This window comes from Kryptolebias marmoratus, linkage group LG2 (assembly GCF_001649575.2).
Source record: "Kryptolebias marmoratus isolate JLee-2015 linkage group LG2, ASM164957v2, whole genome shotgun sequence".
Classification (NCBI taxonomy): domain Eukaryota; kingdom Metazoa; phylum Chordata; class Actinopteri; order Cyprinodontiformes; family Rivulidae; genus Kryptolebias; species Kryptolebias marmoratus.
This window is the reverse complement of record NC_051431.1, coordinates 33,270,444-33,288,256: the sequence shown is the minus strand read 5'-3', so window position 1 is coordinate 33,288,256 and position 17,813 is coordinate 33,270,444. Positions and strand designations below refer to the sequence as shown.

The 17,813-nt window shown below is 39.1% G+C and overlaps 1 protein-coding gene across 3 annotated transcripts in view; it reads left to right on the top strand.

Annotated features, from left to right (window-relative positions):
- Positions 1–369: 369 nt before the first annotated feature.
- LOC108249935 (ras-related protein Rab-26) overlaps positions 370–17,813 on the top strand; it is a 115,349-nt gene continuing 97,905 nt past the window's right edge. Inside the window, exons 1-2 of one of the 3 annotated variants that reach the window (XM_025002377.2) lie at positions 370–842; positions 4,279–4,389. In XM_025002377.2, the coding sequence (XP_024858145.1) occupies positions 699–842; positions 4,279–4,389 (255 nt within the window). In that variant the 5' untranslated portion in view covers positions 370–698. The remainder of the gene's footprint in view (positions 843–4,278; positions 4,390–17,813) is intronic. The other 2 variants (XM_025002376.2, XM_017439606.3) reach the window with 2 other exon arrangements.

Genomic DNA, 17,813 nt, shown 5'->3' with positions numbered 1-17,813 from the left:
GTTTTAACGTGATAGCATTCAATTTTTTTCCCCCTGCGTGATAGCAATGCGCTTCCGTAGGATTGTCTTCATGTTTAGTTCTGTCTTTTGTATTCTTGTCATCTTCACTTGTCTTCAGCTTACCTCTGGTTTGCCTGCCAGCCAGTCTTCACCTGCCCTGAGTTAGTAATCGCTCACCTGTGCCCACTTCTCCTAATTACCTGCACTTTTTACAACATGCTCGTTTTCCTATCTTCATGTGCTGTCTGGATTTCCTCGTGTCTCGCCCTCATATCTTAGCTACTCTGGATCTTTGTGAGATTGTGTTATTTAGTTTTTCGTTGCTGCCAGTCAGCCTTTTGTTTCTGTTTTCTTGTTTAGAATAAATTGGTTTTCTTGGAGCTCACAATGAATCACCAAACCCGACACGACTTTATTCTCGTAATATTGACTTGATTGTCGTTATTTATTTATTTGCGTGGCCCTAATACTCTGTCTAGTTTTTTAACTAATCACTTGATTGAATTTTCCCTTGGTAACCTACGGCTTAGCGTGAGCTGCAGAGAGGCGGGGAGGACCGGAGCTCCGGGCTTCATCAGCAGCTCCTCCTCCGAACCGAACCGAGCCGACTGACTCTTTACGCACAGCCAGGACTCAGACACACATGTGTGGAGCTCTCACTCTTCTCCCCTCTGTTTGAAGCGAAGCGAAGCGGAGCCATGTCCAGGAAGAAAGCAGCGAAAGGGACCCGTAGCTGCAGCGGGCGGACCGTGAAGGCAGCACCGTCCTCCGGACTGGTTTACCCGAGCAGACCGGCCATCAGCTGCAGCTGCAGCGGGGAGTTTCATGACGTCACCTTCAAGGTGAGTCCGACACGCTCGAGCTGCTACCCCTTAGCAGAAAACAGGTGGAAATGAAACTAAAGTAAACTTCAGCTGGGCTCACTTTGCCCTTGTTATTTCTTTAACCTTAAAGAGTCCTGGTGGGGGCGGGTGGAGGCTGCCAAAAGTTGCCATGTGTGCATGTCTGTTGGCAAAATGGCTCAGGATCCACTGGACGGACTAAATGAACTCTCATAAAGTAATCAGTGGCTGTACATAACTGATAAGTGTTGAGGTAAGGATTTTCACCTGCATTCCTCCTCCTTCACCTCACCCGAGTTGGTTGATGGAAAGAGACCGGAAGGAGACAAAACCTTAAGTTTAAAGATTTATTTTACCAAAAGCAGAGAGAAAACACCAGTTATTAAAACCAAATGCATTTGGGAGACAATCCTCAAATAAAATGTGGGAAAACACATCACCTCAAAGTGTCAGCAAAGCACCCCAAAGATTGTCTGAGGAAACAAAGGATGTTCTCTGGTTTTAATGCTTAGGTCCCCTCCCCTCCTTCAGAGGATGTCCCTCTTCTCTGGAGGTCAAAGGGCAACTTCTTCCCCTTCGTGCCTGGCACTCTGGCTCAAATCCAGAGCTTCTAACACATACCTCTCTTTCCAGATAAACTAACAACTACTTGTTAAAGGTTTTAAAATGGTGACTAAATATAAAATGGCGATAAACACAAATCAGATTAAGATATAATAATCAAATGTTAAATAAAGCCTGGGAGAATAAATACAAGGCCTTATATTCCACAACATTTAGATTATATGTAGAACTGCTGCTCTTCTTATGATTAAATGCTGTTTAAGTGAAGGCTTGGTTTTGACTAATTCCACATAAGCCATTTAGAGTCAACCCGTTTAAAGATGGCCACAACAGCCAGCTGACCTTCTAAACACAAGAAATTACAACTCAAGTCAGTTGAACAGATACTGAGTTAACATTGTGTGTGGTCGTAGTTCAGACGGATCCCTAGAATTCCCTATAATTATTGGACATTTACAACTGATTAACATTTAGAGCAAACTCTATTCAAGATGGCCACCACAGCCAAATGATCTAAGAAACATCTAAAATGGCCAAGTTTACAGATCTTAAGTTGTAAATGTGTGGTGGTTACTGAAAATCCTCCTCCAGGCACCTTCGCTTAAAACTTGAGCACGAACTGTCGGCGTCAACATAGTTTAGTGTTTCAGATATTTTGCTAACAGACAGATTTTATTTGCACTTTAATTAAACAAATTATTAGATGTGTCTACACCTGATTGTTTGTAATAAAATTCAAAATGACCACCGCAGCTAATCAACCCAAAAATGGCTCTAACTCAGTCAGTTTAACAGATACTGAGCTAAAATTTGGTGTGGTAGTAGCGGAGGGTCATTCACAAAACCGTTTAAACACGATGTCAGTGACACCTCCAGAATTTCTTTTTTTTGTTTAATTTATAAATGGGGATGTCATGTGCAGGCCACTGAAAATCATGGGGTGAGACACAAAACCATAAAAGAATTTAAGAAATGAAAATCTGCTATGATTGGCCAGGGCACACAAAGAGTCCTGGTGGTTCCAAACAACTTCCATTTACAGATGTAGATCACGGAGCTCACTGGGACCTTTAATGCTGCAGGTGTTTGCCTTTTCTAAATCATGTCCAATTAGCTGAATTTACCAGAGATGGACTCCAATGAAGCTGAAAAATGATCAGTGAAAACATGATACGTTTTGAGCGTCACGCAAGGACGGTGACTATCTCTCTCTTGTCATTATGGGGTATGGCGTGCAGAGAAGTCCATTTTTTTCCATAGGAGCAGTAATGTGTCTAAATATCTCACTTTCTCATCTGTGTGTAATGTTGCAGTCAGTTCAACAACCAGACAGTTGAGGGTGTGGTTTTCTTAATTTTTATTTTTTTGGGGGGTATAACTAATGATACAAACCGGGCATGTCCCTATATTTTAAGGGTATGTGTCTGGTACATAAGTGATCCTAATGAGGTGGTTGTTGTTGTTGTTCATTAGAGATGATTATTTTTTAAAAAAAGACAAATAAAAAGTATTCTTTACAAGCTCATAAATCAAAGTATGATTTAAAGAATAAACTGTTTTAAAACCCTTTGTCTCTCTCACTCTCAAAATATTCCGAGAATTGAATTTTTAAAGGAATCTTTCTACAGTGAAAACACTTTTTTTCCAAATCAGTATGTTTACTGAAGCTTGTAAGGGAAATTTAACAAAAATTTTTTTATTATTTTTGAGGAAACTCAAATCATTTCTTAAACGGCCTATGTGAGAGGTGTGAAGTGATGTAAAATGTAAAGCCCTGAAGTTTGTATTTTGCCAGAGTTCAGAGCCTAGAACTGATGTACAGGGTAAACAGCAGGTTGTGTAGAACACGTGATGAGATGACCCCAGGAACTCCAGGAGACCCGGAAGGGAGTGCGGTCTGTGTAGTTCGGGAGTGTGATCCGCCTGGATGCAGAATGCCGATACACAACTCCATATTAGGGATGGAAGATTACTGGAGAAGACACCGTCCAGGGTGGGGTCAAGAACTGATAGAAAATACATCGAACGAGAAGTTGTTTTTCAGACGTAGGCTGAGCTCTGAACTCTGGTAAGCGTCTCCTTTTAGCGCTAAAAGTAAATAAATCTTGCTTGAACTTTAAAGTGAACTCTTCAGCTGTCTTCTTGACTCCCTGACTCCGTGCATCTCTCCGATCTCGTGTGAGGACTTAAAGGTGGATTTTCGGGTTTTGGTGTGTTTCATTGTTATCCTCAAAAGAGGCTACAGGAGAACAGCATTTGGTAGGTGTGTGGGGTGTAAAATTATTTTTTTGTCTGAAATTGCTTCACTAAAAAAACCTTTAGTTTCTCTTTTGCTGATCTGAAGCCTGGATAAAGGATGAGAGTTGGAGCTGTAACATTAAAACAAACACAGAAGACTGAGTGTCTGTTAGGTTTCTTTGTGGGGACAATGGTGTGCATATCCACCTATGTGGGTGTTCAGGGTTCCATCTCCATTCAGACGGTCATTTTCTTTTTGTTAATGGCAACAGTATATTATTTGGTGTCCAATCCTGGTCCTAAAGGGCCTCTTATCCTGCATGTTTTAGATCTTATAGGTCTTATACATTGAAAACTGCTTTATTGGAGAACACTGTACTGTGTACTTTTATGAAAGACGTGTACACGGCATAATTCTCTATACATAAAAACTTTTGGGAAGTGACTGCTACACACCCAAAAAACTCTTGAATGGTGATCGTATGATTAAATGTAGAAAAAATTTCAGTCAAAGGATTGTTTTTGGTTTAAGATGAAATGTGTGAAGCAGTCTGTTCCCCTCTTAGACTAAATTAACATTTGTTAAACCTTCTTACCGGAATTACCACTTCTCTTTTCCATGTGTCTGCTTTAGGTGATGCTGGTGGGAGATTCAGGTGTGGGGAAGACTTGTCTGCTGGTTCGCTTCAAGGATGGAGCCTTTCTTGCTGGGAGTTTCATTTCCACCGTGGGCATTGATTTCAGGGTAGGCACACAAGCTTGTACAAAAGTGTAGTGGAGATCAGATTTATTTTGGTGTATCAAAAAAAGTTTATGAAGAAATTTTAAAACTTTCACTTCCTGAATTAATTTTCAATATAAAATCTGATATTTCTTGATGGAAAAACAAATAGACAGAGGAAATTGTTTGATCTTTGATTGAACTTTCCAGAATTTGTGATCATTCTGAGTATTGGTCAAGCTAACTTTGGACTTGAATACTATAGAAAATAATTAGGAGACGTAGACTCAGCGCTGTAAACTGGGGATGAAGTGAGGAGTGGCCAGAGACGTGTGTGTGTGTGGGGGGGGGGCATTTGCCTGTATTGTTTGCAAAATATCTCATGAATTTGTAAACAGATTCTAATGAAACTTTCAAAAAGTAATCATTGAATGAACATTTTCAAGATGAAAACAGCAAAGCAATCTTAGCAAATACAAAATGACAAGGGGAAAAAAAAAAATGCCCATCCAGTTTTGCAGATATTGAGCTAATATTTGGTATGGAAATAGCTTAGCATGTGAGCTAAACTCTCATGAAAATTAAATTCACTCCCCTCCCTCCTGAGGTTCATTAGGGTCTTTGTTGGCCTGGCTCACAGAAAGATGTTTTGTTCTCTTGCATGAAGGTGTTGATTAAAGTGAAAATGACTTTGTATCAGCCTTAATGCTCCATTATAAGTTTTGGAAAGCTGAAATCTGATACCTGCTTCTGTTTGTTTTTTCTTGTTTGACATAAATGGCTTTCTTTATTATTTCACATTTAATTGTAACTATTATTACATTAAGTATTATAATTTTTTATCACTATTTTTGGACAGAAAAGACAGATGCTTTGAGAGGGGGTGATATATATATTTTTTTTTCAAGGAATGAGACCTTTTAATTATTAACCCAAAAGGTCATTGTGCAGGACTCTGTACCCCCACTACCCACCTATGTCCTTATCAGTATATGAATGAGAATATAAAACAGTGCTGTATATAGCTGTGTGTATGACTGGGTGAACGAGAAACTGTCAAGTGCTTCGCAGAACCTGGAGAGGTAAATAAGGTGCTATACAAGTTGTGGACCAGTTACCATTACTCTGACCTCCCCCTGGATGATGGAGCTCCTTACCCCATCTTTAAGGCTGATGCCATGGTTCTCAACTGGAAAAAGGTGGAATGCTTCCTCCAGGTCAGCTTTAAGCAAAGGAGTTCAAGTATCAGGGAGTCTTGATCACAAATGATGGTAGAATGAAGCAGGAGTTGGATCAACAGATTCAGGCCTCATATGTGGTTACAGTATGAGGTTGTTGCACTAGCCTGTGGTGGGTAAAAAAGGAGATGAGCCAAAAGGTACAGCTTTAAATGTACTGGTCTGTCCATGTTCCAACCCACACCTATGGTCACAAGATCAAGAGCCTGGATCCAAACAGCTGAAATGAGCTACCTTCGTTGAGTGGAGGAGCTGACTCTCATCACAGCCGCTTTAGAGTAAACAGGCCCTGTCCATGAGATCTTCATCAGAAACCACCTGGAGAGTTTCAGATGCAGCTTCCAGGAGCTGTGCCCAGAAGGTAGTTGGTACTTGTAACAGTGGCAACCCTTTGGTGGCCTTAGGGGCTGGTTGCCCCAGAGGACTCCTGAAGCAGCTGACGGGTACAGGGTGGCCAGAAGGACTGCAGCTTCTGTGGTTGTGGAAGCAAAAACTCAGGCTTAGGAGGAATTTAGAGAGGCTATGGATAAGGACTTTTGGTTGGCCTCAAAAGGAGGTTCTGGAAAATGTTTGATTGAGAAAAGGAAAGCAGACCCCACCACAGGCTGTGCTTGGTTTGGGTAGAATTGCAGGATATTGTAGGATGGTAAATAAGGACATTTTGAGGAGCTCTCTAATCCAGTCACCATGCCCATCCTTGAAAAGGCAGAGTCTTGGGACTTGGAGGAAGGTGAGTCTATTACTGCAGCAAGATACAAGGAGTGGAGAAATGTGCCTGAGATGTTGAAGGCTCTTGATTTTGTGGAGTTGTCATGGTTGACACATCTTTAATATTGCATGGAGGACTGGGACAACACCTGTGGAGTGACAGACTTGGGTGGTAAAAAAAAAAAGGAACTATTGAGATCACACTTCTCAGCCTTCTTGTAAAAGTTTGCTACAGGGTGCTGGGAATGAGGCTTTGACCAGTTATCAAACCTCAGATTCTGGTAGAATAGTAAGAATATCTGTTTATTTAGTTGGAATATTCTACCTTGTCTTTAATGCTTCCTTAGTTGTTCTGCTTTAAGGCAATAAACTCACTCAAGCTCCTCTCACCACTTCTTCCTTCGTGAGTGCCAACATACCAGTCATTAATGGCAGATTACAGACACATTTGCAGCCTTAGCACTATCAGCAAATACAGTCCGGTTCGGTTCCAAAAATGACAAACTAAAACCTGTCATGCTAATGTGTAGTTTGTTTGTTTTTTTAATACTCACTAAAATTCTTCTTTTACAGTAGTATACTGTTTTTGAGAAAGAGTTGTTTCATAAAGCAGAAGAACAAAACACTGGCACTTCTTTGGCTAGGCAATAGCCGAGACGGGAGGAAGACTTTTGCCTCTTTTTCCGCACTTTGACTGACAAGGTAACTATTAGACAGAACAACACTTTAAACAGATTCTCTGTAACTTATAATAAATATAGGTAGTACAGCAGTGAGTTTCAAAGCAGCACTTTTCAGCATCAACAGGAATGTGTAGTGGTGACCTTCAAGATAAGTAGTTGTCAGAACTCTGTAAGATGTCTTTAAAATAAGACGGGCTTCTTCCAACCAGTTTCTCTTGTTTACATTTCTCCTCACAGAAGAAACGCAAAAAGATTTATGCACCAAAAATCAAACTTCAAACGATGCCTTTGCTAATGTTTTCTAAATTTTTATTTTCCCTGGGAGACCTTACTTAGAATTGCTGATGACATTAATTTTTTTCTATAGTGGAACAATCTGTCAAAAGGGGAGAACGTGGAGGCGAACCCAGTACGCAGACTCATAGTTTTAAAGGAAACTAATTTATTCACTAAAATAAACTAACAAGATAAAGGAGCTAACAAAGAACCCTGACAAGGCAGCAATACAAATAAAAATGCAAAAACAAGCGACATGGCATGGTAAGACAAGCAGACAAACGGAACGAAATGACCCAGTAGTACTCCCAGTAGAGATTGAAGAACAAAGACCGGTATTTAAAGACTGAGGATCAGGAGGAAAATGGATACAGGTGAGTGATTGCAAACAGGTGAGAATGATGGCAGTGATTGAGTTGTCATGGTAACGTGGGTGTGGCATGAAAGACTGGAATGCAACAGAATGGCAAGGTATGGAAGAAGGAGGCGTGGCAGGTTACTGGGGGAGGTGAAAGTGACAAGACATGAACACAACTTAAGATAAACAAAGCAGAACAAGAACTAGAAAACTAAACAAAAACATCAAAACCATGACACAATCGCATAATTTATTCCTTCTCCTCTCCCCCTCTATTCAGTGTGTGTGGGAGGTGGGGGTTGATTTTATTATTTGAGGATCTCATTTCTGTTGTACAGTATTTCCTTGGTTTTAAAACTCAATGTCCATCCATCTATTCATTTTCTTTACCCAATTTTCCTTTCTGTGTTGTGGGAAGCTGGTGTCTATTATCAGCAGTCACTGTGCAAGAGGTGGGGGACACCCTGGACAGGTCACGAGTCCATTACAGGGACACACGGAGACAAACAACCATTCTCACTCACATTAGGGTCCGATTTATTTTTTTGTTTTGTTTTAGAGCTAACAAAGAACCTAACATGCATGTTTTTTGTTCTGGGAGAGGAAACCCCACTCATGGGTTGGGAGACCATGTAATGGGACACAGAAAGGTTCACCTGAGCCTTTCTATGACCTTGTTGTGAAGAGACAGCACTAACCACTGCCCCGCCTTTCTGCCTAAAAACTAAACGGTTAATCATTAAACAAATGTCTGAGCAGCTCACACTGACAGATGGTTTTCAGTTTGTGTGGCCTGTGAGGAGTACCACAGGAAACCAAAATGCTCTGCCCTCACTGGCTTTGGAGAGCCAGTATTTGTGATTTTGGTCCGTGTAAGTTAAAACTATTCATATATTGTTTGTTTGAATATGTAGAACCTTATGTGGAAAAACACTGTCAATGGGTCTTAACAACAGATTATTTAATGAGGTTTTAAAAAAGTAAATAACAAAAGGCCTAACATTCCTTGAAGGAATGCATATTGCCCACTACCTATCATGCCAGAGTTTTAAACTTAAATCGCCTTGTGTTAAGACCTGGCAGTGTGATCTGTTGGCACTCTTGAGTATGTTTTGGGCATGATGCTCAGCCAATTTCACAGATACGGAGTTAAATTTGGTGTGCTAGTATCTAAGTTATAGCCTTTTTTATTTCCCAATGTTGCTTAGCTGTGGTGGCTATCTTGAATTGGGCTGAATCCAAAAGTTATTCAGTTGTAGATGTACTTCCTGGCAGTACTCCCAGATTATTTTCCGGGGGTTTTATTAAAATCCGTCCACTGATTCAAGAGATATTTTGCCAGTGCTTCAGACAAATGAACACACCAAACATTATCTCCTTTTGCCTTTGGCAGTGAGAGATTAAAAAAATAGTTTTCATGATTTTTTTTTATGCTGCTAGAAATTCAGTATGTGGATTAACAATAACAACAATTCACCTATACTAGTAGTTGTAATGGTATGAGAAACACTGTAATCTGCCTCTTACATCACACTGATCTCTGTGTGCTGTGAGGAAAAAGTGTTGTGTTCATCATTGACTTCTGGAGTTGTCTTCCTGCCTTCAGTAAAACTCAGCAGCTGTTTCCCTGATTCAGATGCTGCAGTCAGTGTTAAGCTTGTGAGATCACAGTAAGCTTTCTCTACGAGGCTTAAAAGAAACATTGTTCATGGGAAAGGTCTTAATTTTAGAGCTGTTAGTGCTGCTGGAGTGAGACGGAGGCCCAATCCTTTGGCTTTGGTTTCAGTAATTAAATGAGTTTAGTAGGTTTGGTTTTCCCCCCCATTTGAGTGTGTACTCTTTTAGAACATGCATCTTTTTCACCAAACACATCAAGATGAAGGGAAATCAAACGGAACGATTTTTACATTTTTATTTTTAAGTAGCTTTTTTTTTTTTTACTTTAATCATGTGTAAAGAAACTGATGATTACAATGAGTTTAGGTTTTATGCTTTTTAAGTTTGATCACTGATTATGGGCTGACCTTTTTTTTTCAGATTTCAGTCTTAGATGTGGCTTAGGGGTTAGTAACCACACTTATTTATTGAAAAAAACAACAATAGGGTTTTATGAACAACCAAAAGACTTGATCTAGCACTTTCTTGACATTCACACACAGGGCCACCTCCAGAAAATATTTAAAGGGGGTGGCCAGATGGGGCCCATTCTTAATCCTTATTTTACAGTTAATATTACTGTCACTACTCAACTCACTGAAGCTTTTCCTCTCTCCTAAATGGTGAGTAATGGTAGGATGGAGTGGAAGATGGATCAGTGCCTAGTCTTCAGTAATGAGGGCATGGCTTCGATCAGTCGTGGTGAAGAAAGGGTTAAGTCAAAGGCAAAATTCTTGTGAGATTGTTTTTTGCCGTAATTGAGATTTACATAAAAATGAGTCCATAAAAAAATAATCTAGCTATCCTAGTAACTTAAATAGCAAAATCATCTTCCTAATCTTATCAAGGCATACTTGTAGTTCATGAGACTCAAGAGTCAGGGTCATTAGTTTTCACAAAACAAATGAGCAGGTCCTATGATAAAACCAGGAAGATAGAGCACATAACACCAGTTTTAAAGTCCCTACACTGGCTCCCTGTAGCTCAAAGAATAGACTTTAAAATACTGTTGTTAGTTTATAAATCACTGAACGGTGTAGCACCACAATACATTAAAGATCTGTTATCGCTGTACCAACCATCTAGACCCCTCAGATCTTCTGGTTCTGGACTGCTCTGCATCCCCAGAACCAGAACCAAACGAGGAGAAGCAGCTTTCAGTTTCTATGCACCACAAATTTGGAACAAACTTCCAGAAAACTGTAAAACAGCTGAAACACTGGGTGCCTTTAAATCTCAACTTAAAACCCACCTGTTTAGAGTTGCTTATGGCTAAATTAGGGTTAGAGTGCGGGGTTTTGATGTCTTCGATGTTTTTCTCTTTCTTACTGTTTATTCATTGTCACATGCTGTTTTTATTTTGTTTTTTAATTATGTAAAGCACCTTGAAATGCCTTGCTGCTGAAATGTGCTATACAAATAAAATTTGATTGATTGATGTCTGACAATATGGCTCAGAATCAAAATATTTTTAACCTTCCAACAAAATGTATGATTTCAGAGGCTCATGGACAGAAGACATTTGACCACTTGCTGACTGGCTGCATGTTCCTGTTAGGATTCTTGTTTGTTTTGCCTTTAACTTCCATTATTGTAGCACATATTCTGGACCAAATCTGGGTTTAGCAGCATATTACATCAAAAAGGGAATTTATCACATTGTTACAAAGCAAGGCAGTCTTAATGAGAAGTTAGTTTTTTTTTCTCAGTTTGTCAGACTCCAGGTTAATTTATCTTCTCACAAATTCTTGTGATTTTTTTCTTCCAACCAGTGCAATTTGTATGTGCAAAAATCAGCAGTTCAAAATAAAAAAACTTCTATGGATCTATAGGTTTTTAAAGATGGAACCTGAAGCCACCTCTGCTGTTGAAAGTTGGTGTTTCATATTTGATATACATGGCTTCCTTCATTTCACTTTTAAACCACCCATCTTTCCTGTCTACATTACTGTGTTTATCTTCTTGTGTTCTTTATGCTCCACATAGTCTACATTTGGTACCACACATAGGGAGTCTGAAAAATAATGGCAATTTTTCATTTCTACCCCTATGCTGTTGTTCTATGGCACATTCTTCTGAGACCCCTGTTGGTATGTCCTCAGGAGCTTTAGAACACACCATATACAGGTTTTGGGGTGTGTGTGTGTGCTGAAAACCCAATTATTTATTTAATAACAAATTACCCTTTATTTTATTTAGACACATTATTTTAAACATCTGTTTTATCACTTCAATGTTCTGTGATGTAATTGAGCTAAATGCTGGCTCTAAAGTTATTGCTGAATCAATTAACAATTGTAGGCTCGGAGATAAAACATCAGTCAGTATCACACTGAACAGCCTTCAACTTGGACTGTTGTCAGTGCAACTCACACCACCATGTACCGGCCCTCATTTCCTTGGTTTGTGCCATTTTTAAAGATCTTGATACCCTTTATCTCCTCGGACCACCAGTTTTTCTGTGCTGAAGACAAGCTTTTCGCTTCCTGCAAGCAGATACTTGTGTAAATATTTGTTAGTTGGTTAACTTAGCCTTTCAGCTCAAGTGAAGGCCTTTTGTGAACACCATGAGATTTCGATGTCAGCATTATTAACAATGACACAGTACCACAATTATACCTTCATGTGATCTCCACAAATCATTTTCAGCCTTGGTAACTTCTTTGGAACCAAAACTGATGTTAATTTTGACCTGCGTGTTCCTGAATTTGAATCGCTGGGTTGCAGACATGTGACCCGGATGATGCGCAATATTCCGATGGGGGTCAGGAAATGGATTTTTCCGGTTCAAAACTGAGCAAAATGGATCACAGAGAGTACGCTAATGCCCTAAATGGGCTGGCACAGATGAGGCATCTCGAAAAAATACACTTCTATTTAGGATATGCTCCATATTGTCTCAGTAAAAGACTTGTCATATCATCTTGATTTACCAGGCATTGAGGTAATCAACATAACTATCTGGTGCTGCAGACCTCATATTATACAACAAGCCAAATGAAAGCTTTTAAAAGCCTGGAAGCATGCACTTATTTGGGGCAACCATTGAGGACCAAAAGAAGCATGGCTGTCTACTTGTTTCTGCCCGGGTGAGTAGTGAGTTGTGCTATTTTAAGTAATTAGTCTATGGTAACAATGCTAACGCTAACAACAAGCTAACCCATGTTATTTCTATGTGCTTGTAAATAATTTATTTAGCTTCTGTAAACCCCAAATTCATGCTGGAGTTGTATGTTAATGTTGATTCATACTATATCTATCAATCAACTTTATTTCTATAGCACATTTTAGGAACCACAGGGGTAGCCAAAGTGCTGTACAATAGATGATAAAAACAGTAAAAAGGAAATAGATAAAACAAATAAGCAGATAAAAAAGATAAATAGATAAAAAGAGACATACACATACGGGTTCACAGCAGGTATGTTTTATGTGCCAAGAAAGACCAAATGTATATTATTATATATATTTCTACAATGCAGGTCAACCATTTGCAGAGATCTACAGAAACTCCATTTAAAAATATGGTTTGTGGGGAAATGGTCACAGCTCACTGTGACTGTATGGCTGGGCAGGTTATATTTAATTAATTTATTTACCTTTTCTTCATTTTTTTTGTTTTTTGTTTTTTTTAAGCATGAAAGTCCCACTGAGTAATTTATAGAGATGAGTCCTGGACAGAAAATAGTCACAGTGGGAATTTCTGCACCTCCTGTTTTTAGCCGTAGATTGTTGACCTACTTTTCAAGTCTTTTTTTTTTTTTTGGTAAGTTTTTTTTTAAAAATTAACTCTATTGTGACCAACTACCTTCGGAACATGAAAATAATGTTGAGCTTTCTCTCTATTAGAACGGTTGGAAGAACCGTACATGACACGGAGCATTTACTTCCTGACCCTCATCTGCATTGTGTGACGTCGGTACTACGTCATCTGCAACCCAGCAATACTGACCATAATATGCATTTGATTATGTCCAGTTTTGAGGGGTGGATAACTTTACTAAATCAGTGACAAACTATGTGGAGGTGAAATTAGATCTTCTGCCACAAGATCTGGCTTTTTTTGTGCAGGACTAAAAAGCCATAATATTTTCTGTTGAGTTTAAAAACTGTCTTGTGAACCCCTAAAAAGGCTGCCATGATTTTGTCTAGTGAAATTATCATTGGAGAGAGGTCCCCATAACTTTTAATTGTTTGTGTGGAAGCAGTTCACAAATGCGTCAGGCACTAGGAACACATGGTGCATCACTCAAACTGTTGAGAGCAAAGACTGTATATGAACAGACCTCTGACATGGACCCAGAAGTTGAAGCATGAACAAGACTGGTTTCCCTGTCGAATGGTTCTAGTACGAGTTTTAAATCCACCCCCTCCACGTAAACAAACAAGACATTGTTCCTAAAATAAACACCTAAAAATATATATATATATTGCAAGTAATTTTTTTTGGTGTTTTTGTTTTCTAAAACATTTAACTGTAACTTATTATTTCATGCTGAAAACTCCATGATTGTGTTGGGAGTAGGAGGGTTAAAGCCCCACATTGCTGGTGCACAGATGGTGGTTTCAGAATTCAACAAGGCAGCTCCTGTAAACCTGTTCCTGCTGGTATCAATTCCCAACATTGGTAAATGACCTGCACTTGTATAGCACTTTGTCAAGTCCAAGCAGTGGCGGGCGGTGCATTTCACACTTAGGCCTTCAGTGATGTACAACTTAGTGAATAAATACCTTTCATTACGCCAGCATTTATTACACCAGGACTGAAGAGTAGTTAGAAACACACTTAAGCATTCCATCACCTCAGTTGTGTACAAAATGGGCTATTATCCAGCGCATTTTAAAAATCAACAAACCCGCATCAGCAATTAAAAGAAATCTGGTATGCTACTGTCAAAACTAAATAAAATGTTTGCACTCACCAAAATGGCTGTGTCCCCCAAAACACTTATTTCAACACAAAATCCATTCTGGAACAGGTTAGCTAGCTCGGGGTCGGCCGTCCTCCTCTAACGAGATCTAGCTTCTCTTGAAAAGTTTGTCTTGAAAACAGCCTTGCCAGTAAATCAGCAACCAAATCAACGTGTTGCTCTCCTTCAGCCATTGTGGGTTAAAAAAGTTTTTAACCGTTAACAGTCCCGGGTGTGACTCTGTTGATCTGCACAGCGCTGCCGCGGCTCAAACTCGTAAGCATCCATATCCAATCACAGGACGCGTAAATGTCACGTTCAACGTGAGGCCAGCTAGAGGGCCTTACTGACACGTGATCTGATTGGCTATCGCAACAATCTATCAACTGTATTTGCTTGTTCACTCACAGCACAGACACCTGCACTGTTGATTCTGAAGGCCCAGGTAGATTTCATACAGCCTGGCAACATAAGGTAGCTGAATTCTGATTGGATAAAACTTCTAACCTAAAAACAACAGCACTGGAAGGAGCATAATATGGCATGAAGAGAATATGAATACTTTTAGATATCTAGGGAAAGTAAATTAAAAATTAAATTAACCTTTATCATAATTTCTGGTTATGTTAGGCCAGCAGAGAAGGCCTTGCTGGCCCTGACGGCCCACCACTGAGTCCAAGGACTCCCTAGTGCCTTACACTACGATCAGTCATCCACCCATTACACTAGCACCACTGCACCCTCTAACCACCACCAGTAGGCAAGGGAGAAGGCAGGGACACTTGGGATACGATTTCATGTCTATGGCTGTGAGCAACTTTCCCAGCATTTTGTAGCTGCAGGTATGAGCTAAGAGGAAGAGAGGCTATTGCACATTTATTTAAAACGGAATGGACTTAATGCCAAACTCGATGTAATTTGTCGACTTTGTAGCTGAGAAAATAAAGTTTGAACCTCTTGTTGATCATCTGGAGTTGAGAGGAAAAGACTTACTTGAGCTGTGAGGTGGAGATAAATTTGAATGTCCCGTTCAGTGGGAACAACCCCCCCTCCCCCCACTTACCACACAGTTGTTTAATCATCTGTTTCTGTGTTATGAAAGTAATAATAAAACCACACAGAAGTTTCACTCTGTCCTGAGAGTTTTCACAACTCTCTCTCAAAAGCCTATCAGAGTGCATCACAGCTACAGTGTCTGCCTAAATTTATTTCTTTTTTAAATGTAAATTTAAGTAGAACATTTTGTTGGTGTTTTAATTTTTGTTGAGAGGTTGTGTTTTTTTTTTTTTGTTTGTTTCGGATGACTTGTGGTACAATGTTTTCATAAGAAACCAGTAAAAAAAAAAAGTAAAAGAAAAAAGTGATGATTTGGAACAAAAGGAAAAATATCTGAAAAAAATATTTTGTACTTTATATAATATGCTGACAAAAGAAATCTTAAAAACATGGCAAATTTCTTAATTTTCAAGAAAGTATTGGAAACAAATGTTCGTCCTTGAGTAGGTTTTTGATTTTTGTTCTTTGTCAGAATGACTTGGATCCCCCTGAGTTCAAAGGTCATATAACTTTAATATGAAGTTAGAAGGTCATGAAACTAAAAGACCAATCAAAGACCTGAAGAGACTCTAGAGCAGTGGTCTCCAATCCTGGTCCTCGAGGGCCACTATCCTACATGTTTTAATTGTTTCCCTGCTCCAACACACCTGATTCAGAGGTTAAATCACCTCCTCATGTTCTGCAGAAGCCTGTTAATCACCCACTGATTCAAATCAGCTGTGTTGCTGAAATGGCAAACTTCCTACTTGTTTCAGGACATTGATTCTTGAGATTCTGTTGTGTAGTCCTTCGTTAGCTTAACAGATGTACCAAGTTTCAATTTATATAAAGTCAAGAAATACAAAGGGGTTCTTCAAACACTTCTAGAGGGTGCTGTTGATCTCTTTTGCCATATTTTGTGTATGTGTTCAGCTTTGGAGAACAGTCTTTCCTGGGCACTTTGAATTCTGTGAAAATTACAATAATATTACAAAGATCAAAGTATGCCTTCATGACCACGCCATTTGACAAAAAATCTTTTTAAAATCAATTATTGTCAGTGGGTTATCTGTTATTTGACAGTTTTAAACTGATGATAAATTATGGAGCTAAATTGGGGCCAAATGTTTTAGTTTTTTGATTGAAATTTCTTTTTTCAAATTAACAAAACTTGAAATTGAAAGCTTGAGTTTTAGTCCAAAACTTGAAAAATTCAATCATGTATTCAAACTAAAAATAAGTGTGCTGATTTTTTTTTCAGTTTAACTAAAATAGTAATTTATTCAAAATATTTCCAGAATTAAATAATTTTCAGTTTTCAATATTTTGATATTTAATTCAGTTATGTTTTTAGGATCAAAGCTTTTTTTTTTTTTTTTTCTTTCAGCTTCAAATCTTTTTTTCCACTTTCAGATCTATTTTTTTACTTTGAGATCAGTTTTTTTCAGTTTCAGACTTTTGGCCCTGATTTTGTATAGGAGGCGTGGTTTCAGCTAAGAGAGGCACAGAATCATGACTGACAGTCTAACAGAGAAGGAAGGAGGCTCGTGTCACTCATGTTGCCTAAAGGAAAAGTAGGTGCTGTGAGAATTGTTGCTCAGTTGCTTTCTATCCACCAGATGCATGTGACTGGCAGTAAACCAACTAATGCCAGTGACTAAGTTCACCTTACAAATTTGTTTTGGACAATACGTGGCACCATTAACATTATGTGAGCAACAAACTGCACCGGTTTGGGCATTTCAGCAGAAACACTTTAAGAATTGACCTCCCCCACTTACACATATGACCCCGAACGCACCGTTGTATCCACTCGCCGCCAAGGCAACCAGTTGGACCCAGTGCACAGGTAAGGAATAAAAAATATATGAGCTGTTTGAATAGTTTCAACAACTGGGGTCCGGGCGACGAGCTGGGGCAGAGTCAAACTTTTCAGCTAGATCATGTTATGTAGTCATGTGGACCATAACTGGACCATGGCTGTGATGAACCCAAGTCCTGACCTGACTGGTATATTTACATGTAGATGTCAGAAAGTCTGGACTGTGATCAAACATGTAGATTTTTATGAAGATCAGATGTTTTGTGTGTCTGTTATAACAATTTTGTGTTTCATGGGCAGCTGTGGTTCAGTGGTTGAAGCAGTCGTCCTGCAATGAGAGACTTGGAGGTTTGATTCCTGGCAGCAGTCACGTGTTGTATCCCTGGGCAAGAACCCACTGATTATCAGTGTATAAATGGAGTTTAAGATGCTGATTCATCTCCATAGAATGATTTATTCAGGGTAGCTTTGTAGAGTGTTTATAGAGTTGTGTGTGTGGATGGATAAATGAAAGGCACTATATACACTCCTGATCAAAATCTCAAGACCAGTCAAAAAATTGCAAGAATTTGCATTTTGCACTATTGGATCTTAAGAAGGTTCTAAGTAGAGCTTCACAATGTTAAAGGAAAAAATCAGTGCAAAAGACAAGAACTTTTGAGCAGGGAATTTTCTGCAAACAGCATTTACACTCAAACATGATTTTTTCAGCTGATCAAAAGTTTAAGACCATAGTCTTTAAAAGCCAAAAGCTGTGCAAAA